Below are 15,152 nucleotides of genomic sequence, written 5' to 3'. Positions count from 1 at the left end.
GATATTACTCACAACAGACACTTTTGTTTTATTTTGTTTTGTGATGTAATGGACATTATTTTGTGTCTACGATGAAAAACACACATCAGGAAGCAGTGTGGGACCATGTCATTTGTTGTTTTGTTTGGTTTAACTTTCTTTTACGGGGGAGAGATTTGATGGCATATCACACAGCAGATGGCAAATTACACTTTGTTGTTTACATGTGTTGAGGTAGTCCCCTGTCCACGGTCAGTCATCTTTGAGCTCATCTAAATTACATTTTAAGGTCCATTTTTATCTTTTCTTTGTTTTTTTTGGTCAGGCCACAGAATGGGCACCTGATGAAGAAACAAAGCGATCATGTCAGAGCAAAGGAAAATCTGAGGTAAAGTGGAAGTGATGACATATAACAGAAAAATTCTATTTTGTTGTTTCTGTTCAAAGTGTTTAGGTGCAGCTGTTCACATTATCATTATTGCTAAAGGCTTAGTTATTTTACAATGGAGAATAAAATTAGGTTGTGATGGTTTTGTCTGCAGGAGGATTGTCTAAACTACATCCGGGTTTTGTTCATCAATGGGGGGACACTCTTCACGTGTGGGACCAATGCTTTTACCCCAGTCTGTATGACCAGGCAGGTCAGTGCTACATTTTATCATCAGAATCATGTAACCATTGAATTGAGTTAAAAGAATGAACATTTCAAGTCTTACTGGAAAACATTTGAAATGTTTGTATATTGTGGAAAATGGTCAGTGAACGTGTAAAACAGACACCATTTACATGATGTGGCTGGTTTGCTTTTGTTCGGATAGCACACAACAGTTAAAAAAAATACACTAATTTCTTTGTTAAAAAAACATGTATTGAACTACACTTGTTCATTTCCATTAAAATTGGAAGTTGGAAGAAGTATAACAACGCTCTACATGACATTTTGCACACACAAACAGCGTAGCAACATGTCTATGGTTTAAAATTAAACAGTAGTATGTGTATGACTGATTTACTGTGAAACAAATATGACAGAAGTGCTATTGATGGTAAAAGTATCAGTGTAGTGTAGTGGCAGTGGAGTGTGCATTCATACTGTCCCTAGATTTATAAAATGGTTCAGCATTTACCCTGGAAAATATCTAAACTGATTATTTGTCGAAACAGTTAAAACTTAAAGCTGCGGTGTGTAACATTTCAATATAAACAAACGTCCATTACATTTCAAAATATTGTCAAATGAAATGCTCATTAAGCCTACGAGCTCCACACGATTACCTCTGTTTTTCAGTCTACTAATGTTTTGTTTCCATGTCTGTGGAGACACAGAGGGATGTGTTTTCCATCACTACTGATGGAAAAATGGTGGAAGCATAACAGCGAGTAAAGTGAGACAGCAACACATGTAAGGCTGTGGAGTTAACTCCGGTTCTCTGAAACATGAGTGAGATAGTGAGACCCTGAAAAAAATGTTGTAAGAGAACAATTGGAATATGGACCTAGAACCTTAACTCAAATGACCTGGGGGCCAAGTGAGGTCATCAAGGGCCCAGCCAAGAGAAAAAAAAGTTGAACTGTGTGGGGGGAAAAAAAACTGTTCAGTTGGGAAGACAATATGAGATCAAATATTATTTTTTTTATGAGATCACATATTTCAGATAATTCAAATATAAAAGTATTTGCTTTGATACTGGATGATACATAGTCTGCAATAAAACGTATTTACAATGCAAATTAATTAAAATATCAAAAACACATATTTAAGTGGCGTGCCATGTGAAATGGATTGGGGGGCCGCACTTGGCCCGTTTAAAAACCTCTGACCTAAAGTCATCCTTTCCAGAAAGCTCTGCAGGCTTACCTGAGGTGTGGGGTAAATCTGGGGGGTAGCGACACCGACAGTGTTTTGGCAACAGAAGTTACACACTGGAGCTTTAATTTTTGAATGAATGAATTAATGAAATGAGTGAATAACTACGACATCAGCTCTGTCTCTTTCTGTCAGATTGCTAACATCAGTCAGGTGTTGGACACGGTGAATGGCGTTGCTCGATGTCCCTATGACCCGCGTCACAACTCCACCGCCATGGTGACAGAGAAGGGCGAGTTGTACGCCGCCACAGTCATTGACTTCTCCGGCCGTGACCCTGTCATCTACAGGAGCTTGGGAAACATGCCGCCACTGCGCAGCGCCCAGTACAACTCGAAATGGCTCAACGGTAAACAAAGCTCTGCACGGATTTTTCCTTTTTACTTCCACCAAGGAAGTTCTGCTTTCTTCAGCGTGGGGTTTATCTGTAAGTTTGTCCTTCTTTTAGCAACTTCCTGTCTACAGCTTTTAACGGATCAGTCTGGATTTTTTGTGATGGGTATGTTCTCATTAAATTTTGAATCGACCCACACATTTTCAAGAAATCCTATCTCTTATAAAGGGCAACACTGTAAGTTATTATTTGAAAAAAATATATTCTCTGTCAAAACTGTCAAAAAAGATTTTTGTATTAGTATAAAGAATCAGACACTTAGACAGATCTAGGGTGACCCAAGTCACAAAGCATTTGAATCCTATGTCCCGCATCCGGCATATTGAGACGATGTCCCACATTTCAATCGGCTCAAAACTGCATTTTTGTAAACGTATACATCTGATCCAGTGGTTTTGGAAAAAAGAGGAGGGGGCTATCACCACAAAGCTGCTAGACTGATGTCAATCAACCTCTTCTCTGCCTCCCTCTTGTCATCATTAGTTCTGCAGATTAGTTAAACAATCCTTCACTTGCACACATTTTTTCCTGGACCTGGATTGTGATTGTGATTAAATGTTGATGTACTTGGTATCAGAACATACGTTTATGTGTGTATAATTTTCAATTCTGTGACAAGACAGTTCAGCGAGGACTCAGACGCAGAGGCCTTTTAATTGTCTTTATTGGCACTCTTAACAAAACACAAGGCAGATCCTCTTACTGAGGGAAAACAAAGCGTGGCTATGAAAAACTATAACCAATGGGGAGCGCAACGCTCTTCAAAAGAAACGTTGCGGAACTATAACCGCGGAAACAAAAAATCACTCCGAAGAGGAAACAAACTCAGACTATGGTTATCAATAAAAACTTAAGAGAAAACTCTCCAAACGGAGGAAAACAAGGCTCTAAGCACTTCAAAACGAAAACAAACTCAAAGCACAATCCTACTGATTGGCGATCTATAACTAACTAAGAACGAGGTCAAACACAAAACGCAATCTAAATGATTGGATCTACTCAGTCTAACTAATAAAACGTAAGTCACAATCCTAGTGATTGGAGTTTCCTAAAAAGCTGTGAAAATGAACAAACAGAAAATCTCTCCCAAGGAGGAAAACAAAAGGGGCTATAAATCTTAACTAAGGTATTAACTTACAGGCTATGCTAAGAAAACTTACAAAGGAAAGGCGTCGCTCATAAAGAGAATCAAGAACTTGTGGCATCTGTGGCTGTGACGAGGAGCTCGGGTGATCAGGCATGGGCGAAAACACACTGGCACTGACACAGGGGAACAGAGAGTTTTTAAAGTCCACATGGCTTAATTGTCAGCAGGTGTGTGTAATCAGGGCCGGCAGGCCGGCAGAGGAGGGGGCGGGGCAAACCGCCGGAGTGACATTCTGCGTAAAAAGAAAAAAACAATGAACATGTAATGGGGAAGTTACGTACAATGGGTGAAGGAGATTCTCACAGTTTTTTTTGCTAGACATTTTTTTCAATTACACATGGAGCACAGAATATACTCTCTTTTATCACACTGTACAACACTTCCAGTCATACAGATCAACAGACTGTAGAGCTGCAGCCATAGTTACAGATACTTAATTAGTAACTTATTTCTTATATGTTATTACTCTTGAAAAAGATCAAAAGTCTTCTTTTTTATAATGTCCTGGATTGGGTCTATATTTTATGACACGCTTTTATAAAAGCACCACTAGTTTACTTTATACATACAGTCTGTCTTGTGTTTATAAGACAGTATTAAGTTAAATAAACAATGTTTCACACATAGCACTTTGTCCCTCATTCACTTTGTTGGGATTTGGTCATCCTATCTAATCCAGTTTACGGATTTGGCAGCAATTTAAATGTAACATGGTTCATTCCCTTGATACAAGTTCAGATGTGTATAGCTCAGCAGCATTGTATCAAATGAATTTGTCAATATTATTTGAAATGATAATAGCTATAAGCAGGTCAAGTTCTATACAGATCCAATGGATCAAAATGTTTAAATGAAAGCCTTGACAGCTCTTGTTTCAGCTTTGACCCGTGTGTTTGCAAATATCACTTATATCCTCACTCTTTTCTCTTTTGCTCCACCTCCAGAGCCTAATTTTGTATCCGTTTATGAGATCGGTCGCTTTGCCTACTTCTTCCTGAGAGAAACAGCGGTAGAAAACGACTGTGGGAAGATGGTTTTCTCCCGCATCGCCCGCGTCTGTAAGAACGATATGGGTGGTCGATTCCTTTTGGAGGACACATGGACTACATTTATGAAGGCCCGACTCAACTGCTCCCGCTCAGGAGAAATCCCGTTTTACTATCATGAACTGCAGAGTACATTTTACCTACCAGAGCAGGACCTGATCTACGGCATCTTCACCACTAACGTGTGAGTGACATACGGAAATAACACCATCATTACCCTAATGTAACACCTTCAAAGTAATTCTGATGGTTAAATGGCTTGTTGTGGGGTTACTGGGGAATGTCTCCACTCCCCCTAACGTCTGTTAGCGGAAAACCAGCCTTGCAAGATCAGGGCAGCCCACCCCAAGTCCTCAGGATCAGGAGGTTTTTCGAAGTCTTGGGCATTGCGAGAAACACCAATTGCTTCATGGCTCTACACACACACATCCTTGCCAGCTACTGGCTATAAAATCAGGGCAGCAATAGCATTATTTTAAATGTAGGGGGAGCTCCTTAGGGAAAAAAACATAGACCAGACTTGCAAAGTTCTGCTTTAAAGGGTAATTTAGCAGATTTTACATGTCTAACTATTCTTCACACTGACCATGATAACACCCTCCCTCCTCCAGGAACAGCTTATCCGCCTCAGCTGTCTGTGCCTTCAATCTGAGCGCCATCACTCATGCATTCAACGGTCCCTTCCGTTACCAGGAGAACCCCCGCACTGCCTGGCTCTCCACCCCAAACCCTACACCCAATTTTCAGGTAACTCAAACTCCCACAGACAAAAAAATCACTACAAATTATCTGACAAAATAGTGTTGATCAATAAGAGACAGTTTGTTTGTTGCAGCGGTCCCTCCACCCTCACACCTCTATCAGTGCTCCAACAGCTAAAGAATGTTATCCCAAACTCGCTGCAGGGACATTGTCATTAGTGATTTCAGATTCACATTTAATTATCTTACATCTAAACTGTCAGCACTTCAAATCAATGTTTGCTAGTGCAGAAAGTCTTACTTATAAACCAAAAAAAGGAGCCAACATTAGTTACAAATCACTTTCATTACAGCCCAATGGTTTGTATCTAGTTCATCTTTCCTGCTGAAGATCACATTTGCAACAGTGTGGTTGTCGTAAGTAAAACTCTCTATAAGTAAAGCTGTGTTCCATTTACATCGGAAGTCAGAACTGGGTGACATCCAGGTCATAATCTTCAGTAGTTGTGGATTGTGGACTTGGACTTGCTTAAATTAAGTTGAAGACGTTTCACCTGTCATTCAAGAGGCTTCTTCAGTTCATTTTACATTGGAACTTGTAAGAGGTTGCAAATTCCAACCACAAATGGAATGCACCATAAAGACCTCACTTTATTGATTCCTTCAACATATGAAACAACAGCAGTCATCTGTTTGAGATCATAGAGAAAAAACAAAGGGACAAGATGAAGTAAAATTACAATCTTGGCTGCTTACAATGACTATATAAACAACAAGAGATTGAAAAACAATGTTTAAGGATTGTTGAGTTCCCATTTGAAGGAAGTCTTCTATTTTCTCCCCCATTACACCCCCAGCCGCCAGTTGAGAATGTTGCACTGAATTCTCTAGAACTGTAAAACATTTGTTTTAAGCGTTCTCAATCTGTGATAGTGATTACCCTTTAGTTCTACATAAATGTCCAGATTTCCATTGATTTTGTAAATTAGACATTCATAAGAGACGCACTGTTTAATCTTCAGTGTGGCACCCTGGAGGAGGGAGGCCCCGGAGGGAATCTGACGGAGCGCAACCTCCAGGATGCTCAGCGACTCTTCCTGATGAACGATGTGGTCCAGCCAGTTACTGTCAACCCTCTGCTCACTCAGGACAACCTGCGTTTCTCCAAGCTAGTGGTGGACATTGTGCAGAGCCGAGAAACTCTCTACCATGTCATGTACATTGGCACGGGTGAGAAAGAGGCAACAGAGCTGTTTTTAGATAATTAACTTACCTTCAAAATACTAATGAGTTCATTTGTCCATCTTGTCAGAATACGGCACCATCTTGAAAACACTCTCTACAACCAATAAAAGTCTTCAGGGCTGCTACCTGGAGGAGCTCAGGATCCTCCCTGAAGGACAAGTCAAGCCAATCAGGAGCCTGAAAATCCTCCACACTGACAGGTCCTTGTTTGTGGGACTTGATGACAGACTGGTGAAGATCCCTTTAGCGCGATGTTCCAACTATCCAAACAAAAGGTACATCCTTTCAACTTCACGCCGATGTGAGATTTTTTGGTAAACCTTTACAATAAGGGTACATTAATTAATTGTTAGTGAATGCTTTCAGTTTTAACCATTTATAAATGTTATTCAGGTTCATTCATGTATTATTCATAGATCATAGGTCTATCCATCCTTCTACCACTTTATCCCATATGACACTTATGTTAATGTCATATGGGATTAGGCAAATTGGACACTCTAAACATGCACCCCCTGCCCCACAAACCCTCATGTGGAGGATAAAGTGGTAGAAAATGGATGGATGGATGATTTTACAATTTCAACTTGAGGCTGCTCTAGTGGATCTGCTGTAGCTCTGTTGTCTCTGGATGTGTTAACAAAGAGGTTCTCCTAACATTACTTTTTTCACAAACCATTAGTGAACCTTTGTCCCTGTCCACATGTCTCCGGAGTACAGCGGCAGCGGTCTGCGATGTCGCTCGTGATCGCCGACGCTGTGCCTAAATACACCACTCCACTTTAAAAGACTCCTGTTAAACATAGAGGTTTCCCTGGTAGTTGTTGGAGATTAACCCACGTTTTTAGGATTATTAAGTAGTTTTTAGGATTATTAAGTAGTTTTTAGGATTATTAAGTAGTACCTACTACTAGCACGGTTAGAACCTCGCCGGAGCTGGTACTAAAGATAGTACCTGGTACCAGGTACCAGGTACGTGGCGTGGCGTAGCGTGGCGTGGCGTGGCATGGCGTGGCGAGGCGAGTAGAGCCAGTGGAAATGTGCCAAAAGGGATCTGGATTGTATTTTCCTTTTAAGACATTTTTGGTCTCTGAGTCTATGTTCCATATCATGTTGGCTCTGCCTTGCCCCATCTCCCTGTGATGGCTTTTTTACAGGCTGCTAATAAGTAGGGATGAGAATCAGTATCAGTCAGTATCGGTATCGTTTAGATACAGGTCAAAATCACTGGATCAGTTACTGGACAGATAAAAATTTTAAATCCAATACTGCCGTATATTGCATACTTCAGTATGCACAGTAAAAATGAAAATAAAAATCAACAAAAGCATTTTAGCTGAGTCATGTTTGTGCCGTTTATTTAAATTTTTACTTCATAAATTATCTAGAATGACTGTATTGGACTAATATCGGTAGATATCAGCATTGGACACAAAAGGTGGTATTGTCCCAACCCAACTAATAAGATTCTATGTGGAAGTAATAAATGATGAAGAATCTTTATTATATTTTTCCAGCAGTGTTCTCTCAAATAGCTAAAGATGTAAGGTGTTCTGAATTTCTTTGAATTGTAAACTCCAATTATGGTTCTAATTATTCCATTCCTATCCAAATTTATACTATTCTTAATTTTTCTGCCATTAATTATAAGTATTTAATGTTACGCAATGAAATCCATTGTTTTTAAGTCTTGAAAACTCAAGACATTGCAATATTTTATTATTGTACATGATGCTAAATTCAACTAATAACAGTAAAAATGTTATTCACTATATTAAAATGTGAACCTGCGGAAACAATCTGCAGACAATCACCACACATTGCTTTTTACATCTATGAGCCTGTTCAGTCTGCTGCAAATTTACTAAGACAGACTTAGTAATAAAAGAGACAAACAGTAGTGTGTGTCCAAGTCTGGCAGGGCCACAGTAAAATGCTGACAAAGATGATTATGTTAAGTGCCTGTTTTATTTCCCCCTGCTTTTGTACTCTTTGTTCACATTTTGGCATGCCTCACAGCAGACATTACATAACTGGGTGATTAATGAATAAATTCACAACTAGAATATGCTGATAAAATGTTTTATGATGCACTGTTGACAAAGAAAAAACTTAATACTTTAGGATTATTAGAGGATCCTGCTGAGTAGCCAGAACAAATTAAATGGTGGAGCATTAGGGTAAGAATGATAATACCACTATATGTGACAAAATAACCCATTCTTTTAATGTTTAACAACAAGTGGTTTATTGCACTCATTCCCGCAGCCCCTAGCCCTCTGGCATTGAATTGCAATACCATACTGAAAACGGATTTGGATACGTGGAGTACTATAACGGAACCCTAAGAGTGACATATAAATCCAAATTGACTCTCAAATGCTCTTTTAGGCCTCCTGTGGAGGGGGGTTTTAGTGTGGAGGGGTATCTATAAGGTCGGATATTTAAGCATCTGTTGCAAGATGCAATATTAAGGCTAAGTGTGACACTTTCTCTCCAGAAATTGAAAATAAAATAAAGTGATACCTCAGTTATTACATTATTGGCTCAGTTATTACATTATCAAAGGATTTTTTTAATGCAAGGCCAATAATTTAATAACCAGCCAATAACGTAATAAGTTATTACGTTATTGGCAAAAAGTTATTACGTTATTGGCTCAACAATTTTATTACATTATTGGCAATTTATTATGTTATTGGTTTTATTACATTTAAATTATTACTTTATTGGCCGCTATTACATTATTGGCCGCTATTATCACATAATCGCATAATCTCAAATTAATTTGCAATAGAAACACAGATATTCTTTGATAGTGGAGGTGGGGCTGTGTAGAAATCTGAGATTTTAAAGATTATGTTGAATCACAGCTACTGATTTAATTACCTGAACTCCTTTTAGTGACTGCATGGAGGCTCGGGATCCGTACTGTGGCTGGGATCACAAACAGAAGCGCTGCACCACCATTGAGGAGTGCTCCAACATGAATCAGTGGACACAAAACATCACTGAGTGTCCAGTAAGAAACACACACACACACTGTGCTCTTCAGGAAAAAAGTAGAGATTATTTATTCTCTCATCTGTTCTGTAGGTGAGGAACCTAATGCAGGATGGTGGGTTTGGTCTTTGGGCGCCATGGCAGCCCTGTAACCACGATGACGGTGAGGGCTCCGTCAGCAGCTGTGTGTGTCGGTCCCGCGCATGTGATGGACCTGTGGCCCGCTGTGGTGGAGTGGAATGCAAGGGACCAACCATCCAGGTGGCAAATTGTTCCAGGTACATGTGATGTGCAGAATAAATTATGAATTAAATATTAATTAACTGTTATCAAATGTTTATACCAGCATTAAGTAATGTTAATTAATGTACCTTTATTGGAAATGTTATCGATAAAGTTTGTATTTGTGTGCCATAACAGGCTAAAACAAATGTAGTTATGTTTCCTCTCTGACCTCACGTCCTGCAGGAATGGCGGCTGGACTCCCTGGTCCTCATGGGGCCAGTGTAGCAGCAGCTGCAGTATAGGATTTGAAGTGAGACAGCGATCCTGCAACAACCCCTCGCCTCGCCATGGTGGTCGAGTCTGCGTTGGCCAGGGTCGAGAGGAGAGGTTAGGAGGAGTGTGCAGATGTTGGCATCAGACTTTGGTTGCACATTGAGGGTTAGAGTTAATCTAAATCAGCCATTCCCAAACTTCAGAGTGCCAGGGCCCACTTTGTAATCTGAAAATCCTCCACAACATAAATAACAATTATTATTAAAATGAACAAAATAACATTGAGTATGTATGCTGACCAGCTGACAATGGATACTTGGTCAAAAAATGTCACAATATTGCTATATATATTACTATACATACACAAATTACACATCATTTTAAAGCCATGGCTTTGTTTTATTCCTTATATTTCTATTATACAAGAAATATAAGGTACTGCAGATGGACCTTTCACGGCCTAACTGCAGTATCGTCAAGGCCCACACTTTTGGAATCACTGGTCTAAATTTATGCTTTTGTGTTTCCAGGCTGTGCAATGAGAAAAAACCATGTCCACTACCAGTGCTGTGGACAATGTGGAACCCCTGGTCTCACTGCAGTGCTGAATGTGGAGGTGGTGTCCACTCCAGGACCAGAACCTGTGAGAATGGAAACAGTTGTCCAGGATGTGCCACGGTATGACAATGCTTGGCTAACATTTTACATCTTCCATACACTAGATCAGGGGTGTCAAACTCAAATGACCCTGGGGGTCAATGAGTGTTTACTCTTAACCATATAACACATTTACATTCATATTTACATCTCGTCACATGTTTGAAAAGGTGCAGGCAGAAGTATAAACTTATATGTACACACAACTCAATTTATGAACCATATATTTATATACAGTATTTCCATTACTGTCCTGGATTAAACTGCTGTTCTTCATCCATATATTTTTTTTAATTTGTATTTTGTATATTCTTTTAAACTGATTTATGTTTTACTCTGCTTTAATTCATCTGTTAGACTGTTCCATAACTTAACCCCCGAGATTGAAACACAGATACTTTTTAAAGTTGTCCTGGCACACTGCATTTTTAAATTTAGTTTCCCTCTTAAATTATATCCCCAATGTCTCTCTGAAAACAATGTCTTAATTTTATTTGGAAGTAAATTATTTCTTGTTTTAATTATTATTTGTGCTGTTTTAAACTGAATCAGATCTGGAAATTTTAGGGCTTGTATTTTTAAGAAGAGTTTGTTTGTTTTTCACACCTCTGAACTAGATGCAGACTTCTTTAATTAAACACTAATACTAAGGGCCAATTGCATGAACTCAAAACTCTAATATTCATGTATTTCAGCAGTACCATGTCTCTGTTTTACAGATGAATGACTGGAAACATCTGAATCAATCAACCAATCAATCAATCAATCAATCAATCAAACTTCATAGGTCAAAAACAAGGAAAACAGCACACCACCCAACAACCATTTTAGCCGACATATGTCTGGTATTATGTTTTAAACAGTCTCAAGAAGAAGTGAGGAAAAGAAGTAAAGAAGTGAGGAAATGCTATCATGGAATGAGGTCACGAGGGAATATACTTGAGACTTAAATACAACTTATGACAGGGGGTAAAAGAAAATTAAAAACATAAGTAGTAACAGATAAAATGAAATAAATAAGTACATTTTTTTTTAAAGTAAGTAAATAAATAACAGCAGTATTGTGAGCAATACTGCTGTTATTTAAAATTAAAAACTCTCTCATCAGTATTAATTATATGATTCATCCACTGCATCTTGCAGGAATATAAGGTCTGTAACCTGGATGCTTGCCCTGAGGTACGCCGCAACACCCCATGGACCCCCTGGATGCCAGTCAGCATCAGTCAAAACGGGTCCCGGCAAGAACAGAGGTTCAGATACACCTGCCGGGCGCTGCTACCTGATCCCCAGCAGTTTCAGCTGGGCAGGAAGAAGGTAGAGACCCGCTTCTGTCCTAGTGATGGATCTGGATCCTGTCAGACTGACTGTAAGTGCAGAGAATGTTTTGACTCCCCTTGTTACCATGGTAGTGTGATCATCAACAGAGGCGTGGGCAGTGACCATCTGCTTATCTGTATGTCGCCCATTTAGTCCACTTATTTGGGACTTTGAGATTTTTTATTGATAGATATTTAGTCCAAATAAGTAGAGCTGACAAGCTGCAAATGTCATTTAGTTTTTATCCTAACTTGTGAATGTGTGACAGGCCATTCACAAGTGTCTTGCCCAAGGACACACAAAATAAAAACATAATGAAATATTTGTCATATTTGTATGTTAATAATTTAATAATTTTATTTGATTGTGTTTCTGGGCATACTGCAAAGATTGTATGTTTCACTGCAAACGAGTTCTAAGTTTGCCTCTAAAAAGTTGTGTTATTCAGTTTTTCTTTTCGTTTTCTCTCTCTTAACTCTCCCTCTGTGCTTATCATCATGTAAAGAGGATGGTGCTTTAATTTGTTTTCCAGCACTGGTTGAGGACTTGGTAAAGACCAGTGGCCAAACGCTGTCTCAGCCTCAAGATGCTCACTGGGGATCATGGGAACTGTGGTCCAGCTGTTCACAGCAGTGTTACAGAGGCTTCCGTACCCGGAAACGTAGCTGCTCCACGGCCGAGGGCAGGACCAACCCAAGCTCATGCGTGGGGTCCCCAGTGGAGTATCAGGACTGCAACACTCAGCCCTGTCCAGGTAACTGTAAGGTTTTGACAATGAGGTTATAAATTGTATGGATAAAGTCAACTGTTTTGTATGTTTCCTGCCTGTACCAGTGAGTGGAGCATGGTCTTGCTGGTCCTCCTGGTCCCAATGCTCATCCAGCTGTGGAGGTGGACACTATCAGCGGACTCGGACATGCAGCAGCCCACCTCCTGCTAATGGAGGAGACATCTGTATCGGCCTGCACACTGAAGAGGCTCTCTGCAACACACATGCTTGTGAAGGTAAATCAAATGCTCCATGTTGATATATTTTCAAATTAGGGCTGCGACTATTATTTTCATATTTGATTGGTTCTCAAGTTCTCACATCAATTTAACATTACATTTAATTAATTAGATGAATTGCAGCAATAATTCTAATTACTAATAAGTTGCCTTTTTTCTACCTTTAGACATTTTGCCATGTTGTCAATGGCTTCATAACTTTGTTTTGAAATTGCTGTACTTAGTTTATTATCATTTATAATGGATGATATGGACTATGTATAGTAGATGTATGAATTTTTCAGAATCTCAGAATTTAATTATAATTCCTTGTGCCACAATTCAATAAATAATCTAATTTCGATTCAAAATGGATTCAGCACGTAGAGCTAATTCGAGGGTCTAGGGTGTGCTAAGAAAATCATGAAATCAGAGTAAAGTTTTTCAAAGATTAAGTAGCTTTTATTTATTTTATTTTTCTTTTTATTTATTTTTTTCATTTAATTCAATTCTATTCAATTTATTGCTATAGTGCCAAATGACAACATACATTATCTCAAGGCACTGTACATAGTAAGGCAAAAACCTTTACAATATTATAGAGAGCAGAGAAACACAACTAGGCATCAATGGAGAGAGAAAAATACTCTCTGAAAGAAATCTCTGACAGAACCAGACTCAAAGATGTGCTGGAAACTGGATCTGGATCATGCAACCTGCAAGATGAGGACACAGAGAGAGAGAGAGGAAAGGAAGGAAGGAAAGACACAAACTAGGGAGAGAAAGAACAAGGTTAATGACATATAATCAAGTCATATTCATACCCTGAGTGTGACAGAGTGAATGTGTGTGCACCACAGGAAAATCCCCCTGCAGTCTAGGTCTATAGCAGCATAACTAAGAGATGGTTCAGGTTTCCCTTAGCCAGCTCTAATTATAAACTTTATCAAAGAGGAAGGTTTTAAGTCAACCTACCACCCGAACCCCTAACCTCCCGAACTGGGAGCTGGTTCCACAGGAGAGGAGCCTGGTAACTGAAGGCTCTGCCTCCCATTCTGCTCTTACAGACTCTGGGAACCACAAGTAATGTGATCTGTTAGGATGATAAGGTTAAACTAGTTCTTTCAGGTATGAAGGGGCCTGATCATTTATTTAAGATAAACCTGCCCAAGTATCCTGGGTATAAGGAAGAAAAATTAAGCCTTTGCTGATAGGACGTAGGTGTTTTGAAATGAAACACGCTGTGGGTCATGTCAAGCTGAATCAAAATTGGAAGTTTTACATGAATCAATGTTTTGACACCTCTAATAAATGTGCTTTATAGATTCACCAATGCCCAAGATTAAATAATAATAAAATAATACAAATATTTGTATGAATTCTGATGGAAAATCTCTCGTCCGCTTGTGATGAAACAATATGTTTGTCAAGAAGGCAAACATGATTGGTGGAGCTATTCCCAGCAGAAAAAAACACATTAATAAAACAAGACAGGTTCAAATATAGATGGATGCAACTTAAAAGGCGTCAAAGGTCTACATTTTAATTTGTTCATCAGGTTTGGCGGAATGGACAGAGTGGGGGGATTGTGATGAGGACGGTCTGCAGCGTCGCACTTGTCGCTGCGGCAAGGACCTAGCGGCTGAGTCCACTTCCTGTCAGGGAAATGTCACCCAGTCCAGGCCATGCCAGCCACATGAAGTCCCAGGTCAGTGCATGTTCTTATACATAAAATTAAAAATAAATAAATACAATTCAGCAGACTGATGCTGCTTTAAGTGGGAGATCTACTTCACTAATGTTGACTCAGTGAAACCTCTGAGGGAAAATCACTGCTTGACCTTTTTTTTTGTCATTGATCTGTCTCTTCTAGTGATTTTGCCAGGACAGGACGACCACAGCTGTGGAAGTAAGTCAAAACAAGTGACGTCTTTCAACGTCTCAGTTTAACTCAAGTTAATCTTCAGTTTTTCTCCTGTACCACACGGTTGCAAATGGAAAATATGGTGCATTCCATTTGTAGTCAGAACTGAATTTTTGATGCCATGGAGTGTTCTATACACAGAAAGTCAGATACTTAAACCCTAACGTGCACCTAGTGGGTGTACAATTAAGTAGTGTCTGATTTGTGAATGGTTAAATACCAAAACTGGATTCAAAAATGTGTTGTCATTAATAGTAGTGGTGCACTCCATTGGACACTTGGAGCAACCTCACCAACCCCTATATATGATTCCAAGATGGCTGCCTCCATACAAACACTGTTACTTTAACTGTTATTACCACTTCTGTTTCACATTATTGTTTT

The 15,152-nt window shown here is 39.3% G+C and overlaps 1 protein-coding gene across 1 annotated transcript in view; it reads left to right on the top strand.

Moving 5' to 3' along the window:
* The window catches only part of LOC131455282 (semaphorin-5B-like), a 52,497-nt gene that overhangs the window by 26,972 nt on the left and 10,373 nt on the right, over window positions 1-15,152 (top strand). Inside the window, exons 6-21 of the mRNA XM_058622826.1 lie at window positions 305-367; window positions 522-620; window positions 1,982-2,195; window positions 4,332-4,617; window positions 5,045-5,180; window positions 6,157-6,364; window positions 6,447-6,654; window positions 9,284-9,401; window positions 9,476-9,660; window positions 9,851-9,994; window positions 10,411-10,558; window positions 11,681-11,906; window positions 12,390-12,611; window positions 12,692-12,862; window positions 14,403-14,552; window positions 14,718-14,753. Of these exons, the coding sequence (XP_058478809.1) occupies window positions 305-367; window positions 522-620; window positions 1,982-2,195; window positions 4,332-4,617; window positions 5,045-5,180; window positions 6,157-6,364; window positions 6,447-6,654; window positions 9,284-9,401; window positions 9,476-9,660; window positions 9,851-9,994; window positions 10,411-10,558; window positions 11,681-11,906; window positions 12,390-12,611; window positions 12,692-12,862; window positions 14,403-14,552; window positions 14,718-14,753 (2,614 nt within the window). The remainder of the gene's footprint in view (window positions 1-304; window positions 368-521; window positions 621-1,981; window positions 2,196-4,331; window positions 4,618-5,044; window positions 5,181-6,156; window positions 6,365-6,446; window positions 6,655-9,283; window positions 9,402-9,475; window positions 9,661-9,850; window positions 9,995-10,410; window positions 10,559-11,680; window positions 11,907-12,389; window positions 12,612-12,691; window positions 12,863-14,402; window positions 14,553-14,717; window positions 14,754-15,152) is intronic.

The sequence above is a fragment of the Solea solea genome, chromosome 2, assembly GCF_958295425.1.
Source record: "Solea solea chromosome 2, fSolSol10.1, whole genome shotgun sequence".
Lineage (NCBI taxonomy): Eukaryota > Metazoa > Chordata > Actinopteri > Pleuronectiformes > Soleidae > Solea > Solea solea.
This window is presented reverse-complemented; position numbering and strand designations above follow the sequence as displayed.